The following is a 26,702-nucleotide window of genomic DNA, read 5'->3' as shown; positions in this document are numbered from 1 at the left end:
CCATTCTGAGATAGCTCTGAAGGCAGCATCTAGGCAGTATTTGAGACAAATAAAGCTCTTGCTTCACTTACGTAATTGGATGTAAACCCAAAGCTAAAAGGCAAATATATTTGACAACCCTAATTTCTGAGTATTCATCAGCAACAATAGAGCAACAAAGACCTTGGGATTTGCTCTTTCTTTGATCAATTTAAACCATGGCTGAGAACCACTCACCTGAGGGGCTCCCAGGGAAGAAAGTGTCGCTAACACAGGCAGCTTAATAAATACAGACAAACAGTCTACATTTTGGTGTTGCCCTGTCTGTCAAATGTGAGCAGCATGTAGCAAACCAAGATAACCAAGGTTTGGGTTAATCCAATCTCAGTGAATTTGAAGCAATCTGTTTGTGAGTACAAAGTGGGCAGAGACGTTCCTGTGCAAACAACACGATAATGTTTTAAACATAAATACAAGGTACAATCCGCAAGAGCACAAGATGTATGGGACAGAAGATTAAGCCAAAGATAGAGAGCATCATGCTTAATAGAGATGTCAGTTTTACACAGTAGGGCTTCCTTAAACTAATTACATGTGATTTGCTGAAGCAAGGAGATAGAATTCCAGCTCTCCTTGTTTATGCAGAATGCCTCACTTGCAGATTTCAGATGCCCAAATGAAGTGTTTTACTCTTGCCAAACAGATTTTGTATGGAGACAGTGCAAAGAAGAAGAGCAAACTTGATTCAAATATTCAGCTTTGAATTGAAATGAAACTGCAGACTCTGTTGATGCACAATATTTAAGTGTAGGAGCCATGCTATCATAATCCAGAATAGGCTATAATTTCTCTAGTAAGAAATGTGAAATGTGGCCGGCTCCCTCTTGATCCAAGTCATTGGGAGATCCAATGGGGATGGGCAAAGGAATGGGCAAAGCTAGCAAACTCATCCTTGCTCTCTCTCTCTGCGTATGTATTTGAATTGTTTGAAATATGTTCTCCGCGTTTCTAAGTTTTTAAAATCGTTGTTAATTTATTGCTTGTTATTTGCCATGCTGGGCTTCTTTGGGAAGAAGGGCAAGATATAAATATAATAACTAACTTATTCATAAAGAAATAACTGTTTTAAAAACAACACAAAGCTATTTCCATCACCTGTTTGGCCGGCTTTGTTTCCTGAACTAGGCAATGCTGTCAAAAACACTAGATCAGCAGGTGTAGTAGAGAAACTAAAGTAGTTACTGCATGCTGACAAGGAATGACATTTAAAAAATGACAAGCTTCACAGTGTTGCAAATGACCTCTTTAATGCTACATCTGGTGTGTTAAAGAGTCACTCTGAGAATTAGTCCCACTTGAGTTTTACCTTTGGTGATGTGTCCCTGTCTTGCGGTGTGATGCTTCACCCACTGGAATAGCTGAGGCTGGAGAGTTCTCTTTTCCTGTGACAATCCCACAGCTAAGGACCAATTTCTCTCTGTGATAGTGTCGGGTACAGCACTCTCAGTTGCTTTACAGCTGAGCATGCGGATAGATAATCATGTGTAATTCAGCATGCAGGCTGGAGGTTGACAGCTCCTAATGTAATTCCCAATCATGACATCCTAACTCACCAGTTTCAGGCAGCGATGAAGAATAAGAAAATTTGCTGAGTTACCAAACTGCAGATATGTAAAGGGAGATTGCAGTATTGTTCAAGGAGAGGAGGATGGGTGTTTAGGCAATGCTGTTTTGAAGTGTGCTCTGCTCATATTCCACTGAAGCAGGTGGTGCATATTTATGTCTTTTAAAAACCTGTGATGGTAGGGAAATAAATTTCAAAATGGAAATCGTGTTGCAGTGTTGACTATTTTAGCTTTGAATCAATTTCTATGCGTTTGGGGGGTTTTAAAGACAGTTTTGTCATGCAGTTCTGGGATGCAGGTTCACACTGACAGATTGCATCGGTTGTGCGTGTGCTCATTGTGTGTTTTGATTTCTGAAATTCCTGGGGCACTTTGGGGAGCCGCTGTGTGAGCATGGGAATTGTGGCAGCATGAATGCATTTCTTGCACACGCACAAAAAAATATTTCTCCATGCAATCCTGTCAACAGGGAGAGGATTGCGTGGAAAACAAACACAAATCGCACAACTTCTGTTGCAATCCAAAATTCTACCCAAAGACAGTGGTTAGTTGTTAATCGCCAAGTAGTTGAGGCTGCAGCTGATAATAAAACACATTATCTGCGTGCAAAATATCCCAGGTTTAGTCCCTGACATCATCATGTAGGGCTGGGAATGACTCCTGTCTAACATCTAAAGAAGCAGGCCAGTGCTAGGCAAAGTAGACAATACTGAGTTGATGAACCAGGGGTCTCACTTGGGATAAGGCAGTATTGAACGTTCTGTCAAGAGTAGCTCACCTGGTGGTGCAGAGCTACATTGGTAGCCTCCCAGCAATGCAATCACTGATGCTTAGAATGAGGTGGAGCCAATCCAGCACTCACTGGTGTGCCCACACAGTCCCAACCTCAGTGATGCCTCACTTCTTCCAGTAAGTGGCAATGGCTCCACTGCTGAGAGGCTATTAATGTGGCTCTGCCCCACTGTGCAAACCGCTCCTGAGTACTATATTCAAACGCAACCCAACATTGATGGGCATAAGTATTAGAAACTTATCCAGACAGAATTAATATTCTAGATGAATTAACTGGCCTTGTTCTCACTGAAGTGGCAAACCTATGTCTGGCCTGTAGCACTTTAGACTGCAGATAGGAGCTCATGCGACTGTATGCTCCAACACACAGAAAACTAGAATATTCCAGACAAGGCTTGGTTGGTTTGAAGTGTGAACCCTTGTCCTTGAAATCCAGCTTTCTACTTTTGAGGGAATGTATTGCATTTAATTTTTGTGCATTCCATCATGTGAGACCCACCTTGCAGCCTGAAATGCAGCCCAGACAAAGATTTAGTGAAAACTCAATGCATTTCTTTTGCTAAACAAATGGTTTTCACTTTCAGTGAGTGATTCTCTTCATTTACAGAGATGAAAACTTATTGACACCATATTTTTGGCAGCTGACTATATTGAGTGACACTGTGAGCTTAAAAAATTGGAAATGTCAGAAATCCCTGGAACACATCTCAACAAGGAAATCTAGATTCATGCACCATTGATTTTTTGGAGGAAGCCACATTATGTAGATTACTATATAATGCAGTTATGGAGAATTCAGCACAAAAATTCCAAGTGCCAAACTAGATAATATGAGAAATGTGTGCTTCCCCCATTCCGTTGTTCTTCTTCTGGTTAAAAAAAGGGGGGGATAGTGAGTATGGTGGGTGTGATCAAGGTAATAAAGGAAAGAGACATTATAGCCCTAATGATACACCCCCAATCTATTCCTTGCATGAGGGAAACTACCATTTATTGTTTCTAATATTGTTTAGTTTGATCATCATTCATCTTATTGTGATAGCTGGTCTCTTAGGCTTCAATCCTATACCCACGTACCTGGATGTAACCTCTACTGAATGCAGTGCAACTTAATTCTGCGTAGACTTGTGTAAGGTTGTGTGGCTAACATCATTAATGTATGGTGCTGCCGTATCTTTTATCTGAGAGGCCCCTGCCCCTTTAAGAGTAGTAATGAAAATGAAAATGCCACAAGCTGTGGCTTCTCTCATCTCTGCAGCGCTGTGACAAGGAAAAAACTGCCTCCAATTAAATTCCCGTTTCTATGTGCAACACATAAAAGTAGCAGATGCCTTTTGTGAATGCAGAGCTGTGGCAGCCCCATGCTGCTTGGTTAAAATTTGAAAATGCTGGTATTGTGTGGCATGATGAAACAATGAATTCGGAATAGCTAAAAAGTGTGCTTTCTAGGGAATGGAGGAGGAAATACTCAGTGCTAGAAGGAATACACTAGTTCTTATTCCTTTAATGATATGCTGTAATAAAGGATAGTTGTGTGTGAAAGGCCTGCTCCTTCCTGATTTGTTTTTCCTGCTATCCCAACACAACAGCAAGGCATCCGCCGGATTTCCTAGCCCCTGTTGTATGTCAGGCAGTCTTTCACAGTAGCATGTTCAAGAATACCCAAGTTTTCACTGTTCAGAGCTGCTGCCATGTTCATCCAGTTCTTGTTAATTGCATCTGCTTGAAGAACATTCAGTTAACCCCCTTCCTGACACCCGACTGACACTCTTGTTGTTTTGCAGATTTGACTTCACAAAAGTCAGTGAACTGTGGGTTGGTGTTTAGCTCCCGCAGTAATAATCTGTTTCATTTCACAGAAACCCCGGGTAGGATTTTCAAAAGTGGGCCAATTACTGAGGGAGCTGGATTAATGAGATGTCATCACTTACCACTTACCATTCTCTGGGAGGATGGGCTTGATAAATGTAGTTCATTGCCAAGTCCTGACATAAAAACAGGACCACGCTCTATGATTCTTGGCAGGCTGATCAATATTTTATCTGCCAAAGCATGCAGAAGTGCTAAACAGAATGATTTGTGTGGCTGCTGTGTAAGAGAAGACAAAAAGGGGGGAATAGGCCTCTGTGAACAGAGCATGTAAATTTGATGGACATTAATATTTACGGAGCCTTTTTGCAATCAAGAGCCTGAAAGTCTGTGTTTTTCATTTTTTGAAACCGCATGAATATTGGGAGATTATAAAACATGTAAACAGCTTCTTTTTCTTTTTTTAAGTGTCTTCAGAGAGCACCTCAGGCAGTATATGAAGGTGCTGTTGCTTTGTGCTCACTAAGAACCCTATTGAAGTTCTTAAGACACATGGAGACTGAACACGTGAAAGGGCTATTCAGAATGTTCCCCCGATGCCAACATGTGTGCTGGCTATTGTCCCTGACTGATGTGTGAAGAGCATCAATCTGATGTAGGCCTACATATGAGGACCCCAGTTCCTCTGGGAGGAGCCTTATATATATATATACCATGAATAAGGCTTGGGTTTTTGGCTCCATTGGAAGCAATGCTTCTGAAGTTTTCCTTTTCTGAATTTCCCTCTGGATTTTGGAGATCTAAATTACCCCATCTTATTTCTGAAGTGGAACCAATCCAACAGGAATCTTGAATTGTTCCATGAAACACACACAAAACACAAATACGCATGCCTATGAAAGCTGGAATATAGGAAAACAGGAAGCTTCCACTCCTCCTTAATTTTATACAGCGTGCATGCATGCCTAATTTTGAAATCAAGGAATGAAATAAGAAAAATGGGGAAAATCTGCCCATTGGAGTGGAAGCATGATTTTTGAATGTAGTTTCCGTACATGCTATTATGCTCACAGTGAAGACCTCTGCTTTTTAGCTAGGGAAATGTACTGAAATCATTGCAGTGGATGTATCTTATGTGTAATATTTGTATATCATCAAAAAGATCTGAAGAAACAGAAGTGGCACTTCAGAGTGGGAGATGTGTTGACCCCCACTAGCATCAATCATATTCTAGAAGGGGAAAGGGACAGGAATTTTGCTTTAAAAAAAAGGCTCCAGAGTGCTGTTACAATTGATTGTTAATTGAGTGGCTACATGATATATATTTGGTGTGTCCTGATGATTAGAGGTGAGACAGATAACTTTGAAAGTACAAACACATGTAATTAGGTTGTGTTAAAGACTTAAAATAAATAAATAAATCCAATTATAAAGAGACCTGGAAAACAAGGGATGGATTTTTCAACATAATTTCCATACAGATCCAATGAAACTTTAAGCAGCCCCTGAATTATAGGTCATGAAATGAGATTTGGAAAGACCATGAAATTCAGGGCTTTTCTCCCCCAAGTTGTAATTAAAAGCAAAATGTTGGGCAGGGGAACATTAGAAACAGTGAGCGCCACTATCCCCAACAGACTCTGCAAATGAGTAGTGTGTCACACTGCAGTGTTTCTTCAGTTGGTGTAGCCACACTGATTAGATATTATTTATACCTATTATAAACAGCACTGAAATGCTTAGTCACCAGCCTTCCTGCCAAAGGTTGAATGCACACACTGGCCCTTCGCTTGGCATTGCCACACCCTGCTGGCCCTGGCCTCTGATGATCCAGAGTTTCTGATCTCAAGCAACACCAGCATGAGTACAGCTGTACGTGCACAGACACCCCTTTGCAAAAACCTGCAAAATCTGTGGGTGTCAGGAGAGGGGCAGTCCTTTTCCCCTATCCACCCATGCATCAAACAGGATTTCCCCCTTCCCCATCCATGACCCCCCTAAAATCTGGTCTGGGGGGTAGGAAGGTTGCAGGGGGAGGGGAGATTGTTCCATCTAGCAATCAGAAATACTTATGCTAATGGAACAATTTCCTTAGTGCAAAGTTGAATTCCACCCCGAGCCTTTGAGAGCAGAAGTTATCAGAGATATTTTCAACCCAGAGGGCAAGAAACTTGTATCCAGTCATTTTAACACCGCCTGATTGCCTCACTACCTGCACTCTGTGAACGCTCCAGTGAAATGTTTCTAAAGCTTTAATGTCTTCAAAGTGGCTGTGTCTCTCAAAATCTGCCTTGGGATGGGGAAATGGATGAAAACTGACACCCATGTTTCTGGTTTGGACACCAGGTGGTCAAACTCAAAGGTGTACCTCAAAAGACATAAAACCAGCTAATGTAGCACATAGAATATAGGTTCAATTTATGAAAGAATCAGGAGTCCTTGGGAGTTGCTAACAAGGCAACCCAGCTGTGAGCTACCTATTAAAAAGACTCACCAATGAGGATATTCTGAAATGAGATAAATTGCTAATAATGAATTCCTGTTGTGAAGGAAAGGAAACTGCTGGAGGGCACTTAACAAAGCAGAGGAAAGAACACATTTGTGAGAACACATTTTTTTTTTAAAGGCGTTTCATTATTTTGTCTGTCTTAGCAGCAACAGTTATAGTGCCGGCAAGGGGACACATTTGTATGAGCCACTGGTGCTGCCAAATAAAACCTAAGAAGTGAGAGTATTTAGCAGACAAAGCTAGTGGATTCCAAGCACAGCGTAAGAAGATTACAAGTGTCATTGACAGCAGCAAGAGGGTAAAGGGAAATGATAAGGAGAGAGTAGCCACTGCCCTTGCTAAGCCCTATACAAACATCTCAAATAGGATTTTAAGAACCCTTTTGTGGAGAAGGTGAGGGAGTTACAGGATTATTATTTTTTTAAAAAGCCACCCAGTTGAACAGTGCAGGAAGGGATGCCACTTTCAGGAGTTTGGGTAAAGCTTTTGAAGAAAGTGGCTCCAGGAAGGCTAGTCTACTTCTTAGAATTCACATCACCCACACAGGAGGAACTCCTCCATCACAAATGCTCCTTTCCTCTCCTAGAAGGTTGCTTGCTGAAGATGCAGAAACTCCCTTGCAGCATTGGAAGAGAACACAGAGGCATCAGGGGCGGCCGAATCTCTCAGTTTTGTTTTCTGTTTTTCATTTTTTCCAATCTGCAGTTTTCTGCATTCTGTAACTATTTGTGGGTTGGTTTGTTGGTTTGTTTGTTTAAAAAAGTCCTCAGGGAAATTCATCTGCATTTTAGTGCAAAATGCATGCATTTTATGCACACACTTTCGTGTCTGGAGAACTGTGCTGCAAAATCCAGAGAAGTGCAGATTTTAAAGGATATTCAGTTCATGAATTGTTTTGGAAAGTGTGTGAATTAGGTAGGTTTGCCTTTCAATGTGAACTCAATCAAATCCCACCAACTCCCACCCCTATTTGAAACAGAGCGGGTGGTGGCATGGCAGGCGAAAATGGGCTTTGGTGAAGATCACCCTTCTTCCTCCTCCAGCAGGCACATCCACTGGATCGCAGCCCTTCCCTTCCCTCAAAAGGCACTCTGGATCCAACCCATTTCTTTTTCTCTTTTGTTCTGATTCTTATGCATATGTAATTTTTAATTTTCATTTAATATGTGTTGTAAAAAGAACAATAATATTGAATAGAAATGGTCTCTGTGTTAACTGTTCCATTAAGTGTCCCTTGGGGAAAAGAAAGCTTTTAAAACTCTCTCTCTCTCTCTCTCTCTCTCTCTCTCTCTCTCTCTCTCTCCTTGATGTATTAAATGCAATGATACTTATTAAACACAATATCTGATAGCAAACCTGAGGCAAAAGTAGGGACAGGGATAAATGCTAGATGGTTGGTATTCTTACTGACCCCTTCTACCAGAAACCTGTGCAGCTTCTGGACCAACCTTAAGGGCAGCCCCACATAGAGAGAATTACAGCAGTCTAGTCTTCAAGTTACCAATGCATGAACCTCAGAGCTGAAGCTGACCTGGACCAGGAATGGTCATAGCTGGTGTACCAACCAAGGCAGCTTCTAAACTGTGAGTTCTGAGTTGTGCAAGGAGCCTTCATGAGTACAGAAGTTGCTGCAGCCAGTACAGGATGGGGCAGCTAGGACATCTTGCTACAGTATGTACACATTATAGCACCATTAAAGGAGTTGCAATGGCTGCCAATATGGGCAGGGTCAGATTTAAAGTTTTAGTTATAAAGCCCTAAAGAACCTGAGGTAAGCTACCCTTCAACGCTGAAGGGGCAGAGATTGCCAGCCTACCCCCTCCCCTTTCCTTATGTGCTTTTATTTGTGGCTGGAGGGGGGGGTGCCTGAATAGGACTTAGTGATGCCCTGATGTGCTAGAGGTGTCAAGCAGTGATTTTTATCTATGCAGGCGGAGGGGTAGCCATGCGTCTCACAGGTTGATATTAAAGGATAAATTGGCTGAGTAGAAATGCTCCCTGTGATTAGCCATTCATATAAAAAGAGACACCTATTCATAAAAGACAAACTGAAACATGAGTAGCTTATCAAGTGCTAGCTCTGATAACCGGTCATTTGAATCCTTTTTCAATGTCGTTTTAAATATGGGGACTTCACTTTCTTTAGGTGAGGAAGACACCACCGTCTTATGTTTGAGATATTTATATGCACATTAAGAGTTATAGCCATTATTATTATTATTATTATTATTATTATTTACATACCGCCCTATACCTGGGAGCCTCAGGGCAGTTCACAGAATAAAATCAAGATATAAAACCACAAAATACATAATAAACATAAAAACAACCCAATAGCCCCCTCCCCTGCAAAAAACACATTTTAAAAGGGCATAGGATGTAAATCAGATCAACCAAAGGCCTGGTTAAAAAGGAATGTTTTTGCCTGGTGCCTAAAGGTGTATAATGAAGGCATCAGGTGAACTTCCCCAGAGAGAGCATTCCACAGATGGGGAGCCACTGCAGAGAAGGCCCGTTCTCATGTTGCCACCCTCCAGACCTCTTGAGAAGGAGGCACACAAAGAAGGGCCTCAGAAGATGATCTCAGGGTCCGGGTAGGCTCATATGGAAAGAGGCGGTCCTTGAGGTATTGTGGTCCTGAGCCATTTAATGCTTTATAGGTCAAAACCAGCACTTTTAATTGGGCCCAGAAACTAATTGGTAGCCAGTGCAGTCGGACCAAGATCTGTGTAATATGCTCAAACCATACTGCCTGGCCACTGAATTCTGCACTAGCTGAAGTTTCTGAACTGTCTTCAGAGGCAGCCCTACGTATAATGCATTTCAGTAATCTAACCTTGAGCTTCCCACAGTAGTTAGGCAATCCCTGTCCAGATGGGGGTGTAGCTGGGCCAGCAGCCGAATCTGATGGGAGGCACTCCTGGCCACTGAATACATAGAATAGACCCATTGAAATTAATGCACATGACGAACTTAGGTACTTTAATTCTAGTGGGTTTACCTTGAGTAGGACTCAGTGGAATACAAGCGCATGGGTAAAATTCAATGTAGTGCTGAGCGTGGTATGCACATGGGGAACGAGGTCCTCTCTATGTGACCACCTAATTTTGTTCAGAGGGTTCCTCCAACTCCCCAAAGCAGATTTAAGGGACACCGGAGATGCATAGGGCAAGGAGAAAGTCATGTTGTGCAAATGGACCTTGTTCCATGCATGCAACAACTTAGTTGAATCCCACACTATGTATTGACTAAATTGCCAGCTATGCTGCAGCGTAAACTTTCAGTGCAAGCTACAATACACACAGAGTAAAACAGCACAAGAAAATACAGCAATAGAAACAATACAAAGCATGGAAATCAATGAAAGCCAGACTATTTATAAAACAACTGCTAAAACCAGATATACAAGATACAGGAAAAACTGGGCAAATAAAATTTCTAGTCACTTTTGCACTGGGAAGAGATCGAAAATGGATCCAGGTGAGCTTCTCTCTGGAGGCGTTATTGGACAGATTCATATAATAGAAGGTAGACAGGTCTTATGCTATGCTTGGGTGGGATCATGCTATGCCTACTGGAGGTGGGAGATGAATTTGGTTCAGTTCACTGTTAAAAGTGAAGCTACTCAATTCACACTTCCCAAAACAATATACGGGCAACTCCAGATTTACGTGGGGGTTACATTCCATGCTACCACACATTTAAGTGAAATATATATTTGAAACACCATTAAAAAATCCTGCAAACACCCTGTTCCACCGCCACTCTGCACCACCCCAGCCCATTCCACCCCTTATTTGTGATATTTTCAGGTCACTTCCGGGTTTGGTGAGATGTTCATGTGCTCAAACGAACACATATCGGAAGTACTGCCTGTACAAACCAAACCATTGCCATTCTTTGAAATCTGTAGGCCTTGCTGCCTAGTAAGGGTGCTTAGGACTGCAGCCTAAATAATGTTTTTTTGATTAATTAAATGGCATGTCACCAATTACTGTGCTCATTAGTCAATTAAATTTACATTGATTAAATTACATTTGCTGAATTGCCCATCACCACAATGTATACTAAGACAGTGAAGGAAGTGTATAATAATTTACAACCCCATAAACAAAATCCAGTGCTGATGGGCAAAGGGAAAGGCCACTTTTAGTATCCCCCCCCCCAATTCCTCTCAAATAGATAAACCAGAGCTAAAATGGTTACATAACAACTGTGCTATTAACTCACAGCCCCACTGATGAAAATCTGCACTTACTGATTAAAAGTGGCATCCTTTGATTAATTGCCTAAAGCCTTAGTTGATTAATATACCAATTACAGCGTGCAGCTCTACTTATTGTGGGAGTGGGGTTTTAAAAGGAAGAGTTTCTTTTCTCTTGGTGTTCTCCTTCTCCCATGATTTGAGTTTCCATTAAAGCACAATTCACCCAAAGACACAAGAGCTAAAACGACCTGCCTCCCAACGTCCCCACAGGCATGCAGAATCTTTTTTGGGACCTTCATGTATTTCATGTGAAAAGTATAGAGAGTTTAGGAGCACGTTCTGTTTAACAGTCTTAGAAACCTTCCCACAACCAGAAACTCTGTTTTGCCAGGGAGGTTTCTAAATGTGTTCAACAAAATGCACATAAAAACACTCTTTAGAACATAGTCGTTCTTGAGGATACAATTGTACCCAGAGGCGTAGCAAGGTCAGGTGGTACCCAGTGTGGAAATTTTTTTGTCACCCCCCTTAGCGATGACACCTGGTCTGGTCTGCGCCCCCGCACCCCCCTTCCTACGCCTCTGGTTGTAACAAAATGTTAGCTCCTCCACTAATACATACTCTGCTTCAATGTTACTCCAGTTCTGTCCACTGTTTCCCCAGTCAGACTTACTTATGGGATCTTTTTATTCTGAACATTAGTGGTCCCCTACACACTTCACTGGTCCCTGTCCCAACCTCCACTGACAGAAAGGGGAAAATAGCAGCGGCAAACCAGCAGAAGTCCCATTTTGGTTTCATATCCTATCATCCTAATCTTGAACTCATTATCAGGAAGTCAGTCCCATGGAAATCAGGATATCTTATATCCGAGGGAAACGTCTGGGAAGATTTGGAGTTGCCCTGCATCCTCTTTGCTTTACAGTGCTATGTACCTGGCCAGCTGAGTTCAAGTCTTTGATTAAGCTAGTTGTGCTCCCTTCTACAGTAGGGAGTTCTTTTTGCAGATGTTACCAAGTACATCCTCCTGAGAGGCAGTCAAAGAAGAGTGCACAGAGCATTCTATTATGTGATGTGGTGTCAAATGGATCAGAGCTTGAAAACAGTACAGGGGAGGGTTAAGTCATGTGGGTCCTGGTACCACAAGCCCCTAGTTTCTTTTATTTTTATTTTTATTTATTCGTTTATTTTTTTAAAAAAAGCTTTTGAAACTTTTGTAATATAACACAGCGGCAGAACTAATGGTTTTCGAGTTTGGTAATTTGAGTTTCAGCTTGTAAATGGCATATTTACAGTGTGCAAATGATACCGCAGCACTTCCGCCTGATAATCAGCAGTTCACGCCTTGAGACTCAGTTAGTTATGATCACCACTTCAAAGCCACTCTAATCTTCTCCTTATATATTAGAAAAACCGGACTGCACTGTGGAAACGCAGCGGTGCATAAACTGCGACTATGTGGGGGCAAATAAGGATACTTTTAAAAAAGCATCTAGAGGACATTTAATGCATTCAGCAGATATTACATTTTACACGGTTGTCTGCCGAGTGAAGCCATATAATCTGTAAAGTGAGATACTGATGCAGTTCCTTGGAGGTAGGATTTAGGGAGGGGAAAAACCTTGTCTTTATAAAAGGGCATCTCATTAGGATCATCTTAAAGCATTGCTTTTGTAAACCTCAGTAGGTGCAGGGCATCTCCCTTTGTGCAGCACCTTTTCTGGCTCTGTAGAAGTGCAGTCTTTTAGCAGATCAAGCAAGAAGAGGCATGCAGTCACATAATCATATTTTATCTTTCAGGTGATATGTGTACAATGGCAGACTACCGTCAACTGAAGGGTATCCTGCTGGACCTTCAATCTCACCGGCAGAGGCAGCAAAATCATCCAGGAGATGAGAGAATCCAGAAGCGCTTCTTAGTTGAAGATATGTTTAACCACTTGGATATAAATGGTGATGGGCACCTCAGCAGCTCTGAATTGGCTCAGGTGGGTTTGTTGTTCAATGAAAATCAAATTATGAAGTGGACTGCATTTCCCATTCAAAGTGTAAATTGAGTGTAACCACAGTGGAATCCTCAAGAGACTAGCTGTTTGTAAAACTCTGCTGAAAATTAGACTATGAAATATCTTGCCGTAGCTGACTTTTCTCCCATCTGCCTCAGGAAGCGGTGGCATTATTTTATATTGTTAAGGATATTTTGCAAAATAAGAATTTTCTATGCCGCTTTTCCCCCCCTCCTTAGCTCTCTGGCAAATATAGGTTTGCGTCTGCAATCATCTTTTTTAAACATGCCCTGCTCGCTGACAGATATCAGATTTTATTTGCATTGAAAAATATTTAAATATGAAAATCAGCATAGATTCTCCCTCCTTCCTCTGAGATGCTCTAATACTAAAAATTTCATTAACAACAGTTTCTGTCCCACATGTACAATATCCTTTAGTAGCGGCAGAAGTGGTGAGACACACACACACACAAAGTGATATTGTCTTTATCATCATGTTGTGGAAGGTTATTCCCATCATGTCCTGATTATGCATTTTTGAGAAAGATCCAGCTAACCAGGAAAAAGGATGGACCCTTGATCTGATCCAGCATGTTCATTTGTGCTTTGAGGCCCCCAAGCCCTTCCCCTGAAAATAACTTCACACTGACACGTAATTTTTAGTTTAAGTCATTGTGCAAAATTTAGGCCACAACTTTATTGATTACAGCAAAGTGAGTGGTATTGGTTTAGGCATTGGAAACAGACTATAACTGACTCCTGCCTCTCTGGCTGGAAGTCTGAAAGGGTAAACACCAAACGAGGGAGCAACATCAATGAAGACCAACCGAAGCTTATCCCGGGGTTCCTGTGGTCCTGGCATGGCCCTAGCCCTTCAAGCGGACTTCGGACAAGATCCAGGACCCCCAGATTCCTTTACTGGAATACCCTTATTCATGGAGGGGCAAGTGATGGCCGCACCTCCCCTCCCACACACTTCAATAAGCCAATGCCTAACCGCCAAACCTTACAAGAGTTGTGACGATTGCTAAGGGGGTAGGCAAAAAACCAAGTGGCTAAGCCAATCTGCCAAATGGAAAAAAAATCCTACCCAGCCCCTGCTCCAAAGCAGGCGACCCACTCATAGGCGCCGACTCCATGGGGCCTGAGGGGGCTCGAGCCCCCTCAAAAATTCGTTTGGGGGGGCTCTGCCCCCCCAATAATTTAAGAAAATTATTACTTAGTGTAAAGTCTGGCGGGCCAGCGCTGCGGCCGCAGCGACATCAAAAGGACTGGAGCTTGTCGACCAGCTCGTCGGTGGCCATCGCGAACGAGAGGCGAGCAGCAGACGAGCTGATCCGGCCCGAGCGCGCCTCCTCCCGCTAGCTCGCCCGCCGCCGGCTCCGCCCCGACCCGCTGACTGGGCGCGCTGCGGCGCGGATGGGCGGCCGCCGGACGATGCCTGCACAGGAGACGCCCAGACAGGCTGGTACGGCAGCAGCAGCAGCAGGAGGAGGGGGTTTCTGCTAAGAGTCTCAGTGGGAGGAGGGGACGCCTGACTCGGAAGCAGACCCCCCCGCCCACGCGCATCTGCCGAATCCGAGCTGTCCCTACCCCGCGCCGCGCCTCCATGGCTCTCTGCGCAAGGCTGGAAAGCCAGCCTCGCCGAGTCTCTCCCAGGAGAAGCGCGCAGACGACGGCAGCACCAAGAATCCCTGATCGCCGCGGGAGAGGGTGGGCGCGCGCACCTAGCAGCAAAGGGAGCAGACGCCAGTTCCTTTTGCAGCAGCTGCAGATCGACTTCCACGTGGGGCCTCAGCTTGCTCCTTTTCTTAACCCTCCGCCAGTCTCCTGACTCCACCGCTCCCGTTCCACTCTGAACCCCCTTTTCGCGCGCGGACCCCCCCCAATTTCGCGCGCGGACCCCCCTATGGGCACCCCGAATATTTTTTATAAGTCGGCGCCCCTGGACCCAATCCAAAGCAAGGCCAAAGCAGCACCGCCTAAAATTAGGGAGGGTGGGTGTTTGGCAGCATGAAGCAAGTGCCCCCAGTTACGGCGCGCTGCCCCTTTTGTAGGCCCCAGGAATCGTGCCAACTGCCCCAATTGGCCCAAACAGCCTGGCGCGATCCTGGGGCCCAACGGTTAAGGCTTAGGCCAGCCCTGCAACAACTCTCCTAGCAGGGGTGCCTTAGGGGCCCGCGCGCAACCAGGACCCTCATTAAGGAGGATTCCATTTGTTCTTGTAAGATGACACAGTTGCAGAAAACTACAAGTGGTGAGAGGCTCTTGTTCTCATGTTCTGATCGGTGGTTTCCTACAGGCATTTGGCTGGGCAAGATGAGCTATTGGCCTGATCCAACAAGCTCTTCTAATGTTCTTCGGAGATTTGCTGGGTAGTTTCTCTGCTTTTCCTCTGCAAATTTTCAGGAGTGAATTTTCAATGGAATGAGCTCTGCTTCCCATCTCTCCCACTAAAAGTTGAGGGCGAGGAGGAATCAACTGATGATGGGCTATATTTTTTTGAGAGTTTTCAGGAGGCAGCAAGATGCTGCTTTACCTTCTGCAAAAGACCAGAAAAAGGCAAATATTACCCCATCCTTGAGTTCCCTGAACTAAGGAAGGAAAGGGGAGGATGGGAACCACATAATGGATTTGGCTAATAAGCATCCTAACTGATATGTTGATTAGCCCATACACAATATTTCTTTCTCCATCTGTTTTGTTTGTTTATGTGCTGGAATGTACTCCTAGTAAGTCCCACCTTGAAAGGATTAAATAGCTGCACAACTTAATTGTCACAATAACATGGCATGTTGAGATGTTTTGAATGAGAAGTTTTGCGAAATCACCTCTTTGGCTGTGTTGTTATGATAGATCAAAGAAGGAAAGACCATATAACATCCAATGTCTGCTAAATTCATGAATGAGCACTAATTGGTTGAACAGAAATGTGATATTTTTCAGGCTTGAAAAAACTGCAAAATGTCATTTTGTGTGTGTGTGATGCACTGACAAAGCGAAATGCAAATGTAATCAGGCATTGGGAGTAGCTACTATATATGATGCATGTTACAATGGAATGAAAGAAGTGGTTTTCATTATCTTACGAGCAGAATTCCCATCATTTTAGCAGATTTATTTGTTTGGAGGGAGGGCTTGCATATTGCCAAGGCTCCTGAGCACATAGACATGAGCTGTCTTCTCATATGCCTTGAATTTCAGCTGGGCCGAGTAGTGAGCACTTTACTTCTTTTCCTTAGGGGTAAACATAAACCATTTGTTTGTAAGGAGGAAAATAAGGACATTCACTCAGGAACACCCCTGAGGCATGTGGCATACCTGTTCTGTGATACTTGCAGTGTCTTTCACTCAGAATAAAATATGCTCATATCTGCACAACTACGTAAATCTAGGGCTCTCTCTTTGGTCATTCTAAAGTGTAACATGATCTGGCTTAAGGAGGAAGAGAGAGAGAGAGACCTATTGTTTTTATGCAGGGAAGTGGAGGTAGGACTCCTTTGTTTCAGGAACCTATTATATTTCAGTCCCTGAACCATTATACCCTTGTATGAGTTCCCAGGCAGTGGAATCCAGACAAGCCAGAGGAAGGTATGGCTGGCCATTTCCCCATATGCTGCAGTGATGTTGCAAAGTGCAAAATTTTACAGGAGCAAATCATAGAGTTGGAAGAGACCACAAGGGCCATCGAGTCGAACCCCCTGCCAAGCAGGAAACACCATCAGAGCACTCCTGACATATGGTTGTCAAGCCTCTGCTTAAAGACCTCCAAAGAAGGAGACTCCTTGGCAGCAAATTCCACTGTCGAACAGCTCTTACTGTCAGCCAGTAAGTAACAGAAGAGAAAGTAAAGAGATGGAAGGGACACTATCTTCATAGGCTATTTACCCATGGGCTGTTTACCCATGTTTACTCAACCTTTGGATCAGGGGAGCAAATGCAGCCTTCTTTCTGCTGTGTCCAGTTAGGGAAAGGGCACAGCTCAGTGGTAGAGCATCTGCCTTGCATTGTGGCATCCCTGGCATCCCCAGGCAGGACTGGGAGAAGTCCCTGCCTGAAATCCTGGAGAGATGCTTCCAGTCACTGTAGATAATACCAAGCTAGATGGAGCAATGGTCTGACTCAGCGCAAGACAGATTCCTATATTCTTATGTTCCAAGTGTGCAGACAAGTTTGCAGAGGATTTGGCAGGAGGCCACTGCTTTGTTTTCATAGCCCATCTTGACTTCCACATCATAGTTATTCTCATATGGCATGTAGTTATATATGATGTATCACTTCCTAGGCTCTCTTATGTATGTCAAATTCGGCATGTAACTGTTGCATGTAGCAGGGCTTTCATATATACTTCATATATACTGTCAGTATACACTGTCAGTGCTCTTATATATTGTATACTGATAAATAAATGAGAAGCTATAACAATGATATTAAACGAGAAGCCATAACAATTATACAGGAAATGATTTATCAAAAATTAATGTAGGAACATGATAATTGCTTCTGTTAGTTTAGTTAACTTGGTTGAAAGGAAGGATAGGTTGTCGTTGTTCTTAATATAGACCATATTTTTGTTGCAACACATCTGCCAAATCTTTCTCCCTACCCAGTATTGAACTGGTTAAAAAAAAGAGGGAAAGTTAAGGGAAAGTGGAATTTAGCCTTTGGAGAATTGCCAACTTATTTGCTTCAATTAATGTCAAATAATTCTTTTCAGAGAGAAAAGCACCCCAGCAATAAATAAGTAGAAGGTCATTTTTTGTTCTTTTAATTCATGATACAAATTCAGTCTTAGCCACTAAAAACATTTGATTGAAATCCACCACACACACATCAGCCTTATTCTTGTGAAATATCAGATAAACTTCTGAGTATACAAGCCCATTAACAGCTATGGTAATTGAAATATTATTTTCATTTAAAGCTGTGTCTGTAGGGTCAGATTCATAAATCTGCTAAATTCATAACTGCTAATGTGATTTCTTTCCTGGCATTAAATCAAAGGAGCTTGTCAGTATTGTGAAAACTTAATCAATTTTCAATACAAAAGCAGACAAAGGGAAATTTCTGTCTTTAAAAGGTAGACCCTGGAAGTTGTGGTTGATTTCACTTTTATTGACTATTTTACATGGTGGATGAAGGGTCATATTTTTAGCATTATTACTTGACATTGTCACCAGTGAAATGAGCCACATCTGATATCATGAAGAATATGAAGCACTCTTTGACCATATCCTTGGTGACTTGGATCTTGGCCCTCCTAATTCTCATGTTTGCCGCCACCCCATCTTTGAAATGGTATCATGAGACTTCCTTGTATTGCGTTGTCATACATTTATGTGGGTCTGAATGTAGGCTGATGCTGCATTCTGCCCTCCCGAAGTTTTTGGAAGTAGGGGATTAGCCAGTTTAGGTGTTAAATAGGAACTTTCTGAATGGTTCCTGATTGGCTCTTGAGACATTTTTGCCTACTTCATACAAAGTTGTTGTTGTTGCTGCTGCTGCTGGGGTTAACTTGGCTTTTCTATTACAACATGCATGTAATATGGCCATGTATAGCTTAGTTTTGATGTATAATATTTCTATATATTGCAACAAATTTTGCAACATAAAACAATCACATTGGTGATTGATGACTCCTGGTGGTTTATTGGCAACTCCTGCCTTCCAACCACGTGATCTCATGCAAGGTAGCTGTAGAAGCCTTCAAGCAATAATGGAAAACATCAGGAAAAGCTCAACATTCCTAAGAAAATGTGATTTTTGTCTAAACATACCAAGCTTATGTACTTTTTATGGCCTATTTCCCCACCCCACAATATCCCAGTCTTCAGTTTTCCCATGCAATAAAAAGTATATTCAATTAAATTTGGTTAAGTAATTCTAATGATTCCACCTCTTTTCCTGATCTCAACAGCTGATGAAAAGGGACGACCTGGAAGAAGTTTTCTCAAATTGTACACCAGAGGATCTTCTCCGATTTGATGATTACAACAACGATGGCTACTTAACTCTGCAAGAACTGTATACTGCATTCCGTAAGTGACTTTATTGCTATCTATACTTCTAAGTTGAATCCTCTGCGTATGGATGTGCAGAACAAACATAGGGCAAGAAAGGGTCCTCTCATCTTGCCGGGTGCCTAAAGGACCTTTTCTTCCCCAGGCAAAGTTTAATGCATTTGTTCTTCATTCTGTTACCAAGCAGCAGATGACAAAAGTGGCACAAAGCATGAATGAAATTGTGTGGGTTTTTTGGGGGGCGGGGTAATAATTCTGTGGAAGGTGAGCACTCTCAAGCTCATCTCATTGTTAAATGATTGTGCAAGGGAAAGGAAACTAGGAATGAAGGAAGGTGACCCTCTCCTGCAAGAAATTATGGGCAGGGATTTCTTACACAAACTACATGTGGTCCCCACACTTCTTCTACTCTTACCTTTGCTTTGTCAAAATGGAGTAATAAAACTGCTAGCACATTTGCAAAAGCTAAGCAGGGTCCGGTATGGTTTCAAATCCGATGGGGGGCTGTGTAGTGTTGCAGGGGTGCCGTCCAGCTCTGTGATTCTATGATCTGTGCTGTTGTTTTTAAAACATACCTTGTTAGATATAATTCTTCAAGAATTAGAGGTGAAAACACGTTTTCATTTCCATTAGATTTCAGTGCTGTGATAGGGTTTTGTTTGCTAGTAGGCAAATATCTATCTACTTGTGCCTAGTGTAGAGATGTGGGAGTGATGCTCATGAAAATGTTGAAAGAATATAGGGGTTCCTCCCTCCCATCGGTTGTTAATAGTAATTTATGGAACAGATGTCAGAAGAAGATTGCTTTAGTGATGGCTTTGATGGCTGCATTGTTGTGGTGTTTCATTCTTAGTGGGAGGATTATGCATGATATTTCTTGCAGCCCACAAGAAACAGTTTATCAGCGATCATTTGTAATTCCCCCTTTATATATCAATGGGGAGTTGATGTGTGTAATCTTGATCATAGTTGGTTTGTTTTAGCGCTGAGAGGACTGAGAATTTGCCATTGTAGCTTATGCATTTTGTTTTAATGTATACAAGGTGATTTCTACATGGACTTGACTTTTTCTCTCTGTGTGTTGTCAGCAGGTATGGAACTCCAATTTGTGTTTAGCAACAAAACAAATTCTTTTCATAAAAGTTTGGAGTTCAAATATTGCTATGTGAAGTTATTTTTCTTCTCTGTTTTCTTGCTGTCACCTGAGAATAAGCAACAACTTTGAAAGGATTGCCCGTCTCTAGGGCCATATCTAAACATTTGATTCTCCAGTAATGGCAATGTGTGCTGAAATTAATGATTATGCCTGTTGTTGGACAGCAGCTTCTGATGACAATCTCACTTCATCCCCAAGCCCATTGTAATTCAAATCCTCCGAACTCTTTAAGAAATCAGGACTGTAAGCCCTTCTTCTTGCCATTATCACTGTTCCTTCCTTTCCCCTAGTTCCTTCCTTTCTTAAATTTCCATAGTTCCTTGTCTAGGCTTAATGCAATCTTGATGGAGGCCAGCCCATAAACTTTCCCTGCACCAGGTATGAGAAAGTGTCTGGGGCGATGAGCTCAGAATAGAGTCGAGATTGTATGTATTAACTCTGAATTCTTTTGAGATGGTCTCATTTTGTATCAAGCTGGGGGTTCATCTTTCAGCAGAATAAAGCATGACAACTGCTACATTATGTGTCTTTAAGATACAATATACTGGTTATCTATTTCTGATCTACAGTAGGCTAATCAGTGTAAATAATAGGCTTATCAATATTTGAAGCCACTGACTGAATACAGTGGTACCTTGGGTTACAGACGTTTCGGGTTACAGACACTTCAGGTTACAGACTCCGCTAACCCAGAAATAGTACCTCAGGTTAAGAACTTTGCTTCAGTATGAGAACAGAAATTGTGCATTGGCAGCGGGAGGCCCCATTAGTTAAAGTAGTACCTCAGGTTAAGATCAGTTTCAGGTTAAGAACCGACCTCCAGAATGAATTAAGTACTTAACCAGAGGTACCACTGAACAAATAAAGCACCCATCTTTCTCTTATTTACCTTTCGTAGCAAAGGTCCACACTAGAGAGTGTATACAAAAGTAATCATGTATGATTCTCCCAGCAACTTTTTGAAAAGAACGGCAGTTTTTTCTGGGATGGGGATGGATAATTTGGAGCAGACGTGCAATAGATACATGTTTGACACCTTTGTAAACATGCATTTAGAACTCCATGAGGGAGCAAGCAGAGTCAACAGAGGACCAACTTCAGGCTTGAAAGGGGCCCTTAGCACTGGGCGCCCTCCTATTCTAGTGCTCTTCAGTGGGATTAACCTGTGATTGTGGTGAGCAGTTCAGTGCCCCAGAGGGACGCTGTATTATGGGCATTGGGCAAAATTACCACTTAAGAGTTTTGTTTCAATGGAAGCAGTATATAAACGGTTTGAATAAAAATGGCATTCGCTCTGTCACCGGTACTAAGAAATGGCGGGAGAGGATGCATGATTTAAAGGGTAGCCGACAAGAAATGTCAGAAGTGAACCCTGCTAGGATGCTGGAGCCCTGACACCGTCCCAGGATACCGTGAGGTGTCACCAGGCTTGTGGGGCTCGTTTGGGGCAGAAAAATGAAAGATGTGGAAATGATTGAGCAAGGCTTTCTCTGCAACTCACCCACTCCCCAATGCCCCCTTCAGCAATTACTAATGCTTTAAGAAAAAGGGACCCCAGGGCAGGGTTAATGAACCTAAGTCAGTCATATCTACTAACTCCAATGTCTCTGGGTAGGATTAGCACTGGATACAGCCCCCAAGTTCCAGTGCCTTCTCAAGATCAGACCCAGGTTATATTAGCCCCCCCCCCCCCCACTTGACAGCCCTTCCCATCAGACCCCTCATTTCCCAAGCAAACTAACCATCCTTGAAAAGGACAGGGAATCTACAGGTATAACAGGGGACATTAGAGGCCTGAGAAGCCTCGTGGTTAAGATTTTGATGCTTCCAAGCATGCACACGGTTGCAGTTGAAGGGGATTTTAGGACCTAGTGCATCCCAAGTCAATTAAAGTAGATTTCATGCACACAAGTGTCTAAGGATGCACCTGAGATCAGAAGCCAGAGGCCTATACAATGCCAGAGGCCTATACAATGCCTACCCACTTGACTCACTCTCTCAACTATTGTTGAGATAAATTTGCTTGGGAAAGGGAAAATCTGGCATGGAAGGGGCTTCCTTCTGAAGCTTGGTTGAATCCTTGGAAAGACCTCACTTTTCCTGATAGTCTTCTGAGAAAATTCACAAGGTGAAACTATGAGGTGAGCCAGGGGTAGCTCACTAACTAACTCCTATGTGCCTTTTGCCAGGAATTAGACCCTAGAGGAAATTGACAATGGGACCAGAAGCATATCCAATGGAACTTTTAAACTTACGTTTTGGGGAAAGACTACTTTGCATAACAATAATCTGCCTTTTAGGAGTTCAGAAGTTGTAAGACTTGGAACATTATTCTTTCTCTAATATTAAGAACTTCAGAATTTTATTTTTACACCAAGGCTTACGGAAGCAGTGGCATTTTGCTTCATGAATGCTTTTCTGTCCCATGTTTGTCAGACAGACCCTGCAAAAAAACCAAAGAAACCCTCTAGAAATAGCATTTGACCTTTTCTGGTGACTCTCTGCCCTTTTTAAATGCAAACAAAAATAAGTGCAAGCTTCTGTTTTTGTGTTCCCATTTGAAATAATAATAAAAAAAATCTTTTTGAGAAGGTTGGATGGGAAATGCTGAGCTTGGTTAACACACTGGATCTGCCTTGCACTGTGGATACTTTAAAATTCATTGCATCCTATCTGGAGTACTGGATATGTAATAAAGCATAAACCCTCCTGTGTTAAGAAGGCTATAAAGTGAATTAACCTTGCTATAAAGACTTGACATGCAGTTACTGGGGAGCATATTTGGATCAATAGTTTTTCAAAGTCACAGGAAGTATGGTTAGTTTCAGCAGGCCTCAAGTATTTGTGGTTCATTGATTTTTAAATAGGCAATGAAACCCAAGACAGGTGCAAACCATTACCGAAAGACCAAAATTAGTAAGATGTGTTCGAAATTATAGGGCAGTTAAACGTACACCAAACTGTAGCCAACTGTCAAGGCAAAATGAGCTATATTCTAGCATAACCACTGGAGAGCTGCATCTGAACAGTTTCTTGGCCATTTGAGTGGCTATTCCTAATGTCAAGCAGATGACCAGAGTGTGTCCAGAAACAATAGAATTGCATCAGCTATCATAGAACAAAGGTCTGTCTTTCTGTTAAGGTTATAAGTAAGAACCGGTGGGGAATCTTACCTCAGCTTACATAAGCCCAAAGTAATCAAGGAAATGGGTTATTTCAGAATCAATGTAAATTCAGTTAACTGCAACCTTATGAGTTCTCATCTCTCCCTTCAACAAATTTATTCCTTTCCTCTCCCACATAATCTCGCCAGAAGCTCTCATTTGACTTCATGGGCTGGCACTTCAACAGTTCTGAGCAATAGGTAGGAGGGCAGGAAGACCTCTCTGCCACCTAGAACCATCAAATTGTACAGTTGGAAGGGACCCTAAGTGTCATCTAGTCCAACTTCCTACAATGCAGGAATCACAACTAATCCCTGACAACCTGATGTGATGTTACACAGTGTGGCAGAGTAAATACCACAGACTGGAAGTGTGGTTTCCCAAGGGCTTTTTGTGAGTCTCTTTATTTTTAAAGGGAGTTGGGTGGGGGCATATTGATGAATGTAGGTAAAAGAGCAATTCTCCAGCTTGGAGTAAAATCCAAGTTGGAGAAGAATTCAGGGATTATAATTCTGTGTTTATGGCAACCAGTATCAGCTCCCAAGTCACATATTTGCAAGCCCCAAAATACAAGTCTCAGCAATACATGAAATGTGAAAAGAAAGCAAGATTTGAAAAAATGCTTACCACACATAACACATAAGAGTTCACCACTCTAATCATTTCCTAGAGTGACAAGAAGGTTATTACTATTAATCATAATGATTAATATTATTAATGTTATTTTTATTTAACTCCACAGAAACTCATATTTAAACTCATATTTATTTAATAAAGTTATCTGCTAATTCAGTTTGTTGTACTCAAAAATGTGTGCTTGTGGCTTGATTTAACGAATGACTTTTCAAGGAACCTGTTTTTTCCTGAGTAATGATTTACAGCAAAATTCTGAATTTGTTATTTGATGGATGCCTTTCAAGGAACTATGCTTTTATGCAACATGATTTAACAGAGTGCATTAGGAATTTGGTTTCTTCTTCTTTTACGTACTTTGTAACTTCAATTAACATAGTCAAATAACTCCTTATTAAGCAGCTACTTCTTTTTTAATCAACTTCATTTGCTTGAACCCCAAAATACAGTATTCAGCTAGATTTGCTCTGCACTTGTTCATCTTATGAATGGGACTTTATCCACTGCCAGTTCTGATATGGGGTAGCAATGTACACAACATGCCTATGGCAGGCTTATACCAATATAGCACCATCAGTCTTCTGATCTGTACAAGATTAAGCTGGCCTTCCTTTGGGAATGTTGGCAGGCGTTTGAAATTACAATTGTTGAGCATGCTTTGTAGCCTAATAAATATCTTAGTTCAGTGACATCACTAAATCCAGATCTAATGTACTCTCCCCAAAGTTGTATCAGACTTGTTCCAAAGGGCCTTCTTGGTAGTGGTGCCCTCCCTGTAAAACGCCCTCCCATCAGATGTCAAGGAAATAAACAACTACCTGACTTTTAGAAAACATCTGAAGGCAGCCCTCTTTAGGGATGTTTTTAATGTTTGGTGTATTTATTGTGTTTTTAATATTCTATTGGGAGCTGCCCAGAGTGGCTGGAGAAACTCAGCCTGATGAGCAGGATGTAAATAAATAATAATTATTATTATTATTATTATTATTATTATTATTATTATTATTATTATTATTATTATTATGTCTGGCAGCAGTTTAAAGGAAGTGTAACCTTGCAGATTTGATGAGCTATGCTGTCTAGTTTTACGGCTACCCTTAGGTTTTTAAAACTTTATGGCTTTCCTGTGTGCAACTGGGACTGCAGGATTGCCAGACTGTTCCCCAGACTTTCTGTTCTTCCCATAAATGAATCCATTTTGCCATTTGGGTACAAACTGCCACAAACTTGCGATTCTGAATGTTAGACAAGTTTTGTGAACCCATATGTAGTATTTCTAGTGCCTTCAGTGTTTAGCTGACCAGAAGTTTATTTTAATCAGGCTAGCAAAACAGCCATTTGCAAATTCACCTGTAGCAAATAAGAATTCTCTCCAAGGGAATAGATTAGGTATGTGCCTTTGCTGTACTCTTTTTGGCATCTACTGAAAACTTTCTAGTTTAGGCAAACCTGCCCAGACATGTAAATATAACATATTTTTAATATAGCTCTCAGCTTATTTTTAACATAGGATTTTATTGCTTATTTTAATTTATATTTTAGGTAAGCCATGTGTAGGTTTTGTTAATTAAATGATATATAAATCCTGTTTTGTTTGCTTGTTTTTTTTAAAAAAAAGATTACTCACCATCAAATATGTAAGCTGCTCCCTCAGGAAACTATTTAGATTGAAATAATTATTTATATTATTTGCCAAGCAAGATTTATATTCCACTGCATCAAAAAAAATCTCTAAACAGCTTTCATAAAATGGAATGAAAGAAATATTTATCAAAAGTGGCAATAAAAATGGATTTTAAAAACAATAGAAATAGTAAAACATTCAAAAGTTTTAAAAGCAAACGTACAGAATAAAAGGAAATCCATGGGTAGGTGTGCCTAATAAAAAAAAAAGTTTTTAGTGATGTGCAGTGATATGAAAGCAATGTCTTTGGGATTTTAATCCATGCTATTTGCTCTGCGGTATCCTACATGTAAGTTATCACTTGGTCATGTGGTCATCAACTGATGAACGTGCATGTGTGAACCAGCCATTGGAGATGCGCTAGTAAGGTCCTAACCTGCCTATTTTCAACATACAATGACCTACCAAAAATAAGTAAACAGGAATAAGAGCAGCTATGAGCTGCAGCATAGCATGATCCCAATTAATTGGCATGGAAACAATCTGGCAATTTGGAAAGCTTAGAGCCCAGCTGAGTAGGACTTTCAATATGCTCAGATGACTGCTTGTGGATAGATCTTTTGGAATGAAATTTGACTGGAGGTCATTAAAATTAGGCAAGTCCCTTCTAGCTTCACCTTTATGTCATTCCCTAAAGAGACAAAGAGGGGAGCAAAGTTGGCAGGTGTGATGTTCTGGTTGGGGGTTGAATAATGCCATCTCCTAGCGCTGCATAATATAATCAATGTGGGCAGGTCAATTAGCAATACAAATGTGTCAAAGAGAAGGACAACATGTATTCAGTCGCAATGATTCTGTCTTGTCAACACAGTGTGAATTAATAACACGCAATTAACACTGAAGTTAAAGTCTCTGTATATTATAAACTTAATGCTCACTAGAGTTCTCCAGAATGACATTAATTCATGATGGCTTGGCTCAGCATTGCATCAGGCTTCCAAACATTATATAATAAGACAGAAGTACACTGTGGTTTCAGAAGCAAAGCTGTCTTGTGTTCTCTGCTACACTGCAGCCCAGTTATGGGGGGAAATCGTTTTATTGGGGCTGCTAACAACAGCATGGCTCTGTTAGTAGGCCAATCCACAAATAATGGCATCAGGTACTTTCCGAATC

General features: G+C 41.7%; 1 protein-coding gene across 3 annotated transcripts in view; it reads left to right on the top strand.

Annotated features, from left to right (window-relative positions):
* FSTL4 (follistatin like 4) overlaps nucleotides 1–26,702 on the top strand; it is a 350,480-nt gene that overhangs the window by 185,943 nt on the left and 137,835 nt on the right. For all 3 annotated transcript variants that reach the window (XM_081893316.1, XM_081893315.1, XM_081893314.1), the window contains exons 5-6: nucleotides 12,722–12,909; nucleotides 18,847–18,967. In XM_081893316.1, coding sequence (XP_081749442.1) covers nucleotides 12,722–12,909; nucleotides 18,847–18,967 — 309 coding nt within the window. The remainder of the gene's footprint in view (nucleotides 1–12,721; nucleotides 12,910–18,846; nucleotides 18,968–26,702) is intronic.

This window comes from Podarcis melisellensis (assembly GCF_964234715.1).
Source record: "Podarcis melisellensis genome assembly, chromosome: 2".
Taxonomy (NCBI): domain Eukaryota; kingdom Metazoa; phylum Chordata; class Lepidosauria; order Squamata; family Lacertidae; genus Podarcis; species Podarcis melisellensis.
This window is presented reverse-complemented; position numbering and strand designations above follow the sequence as displayed.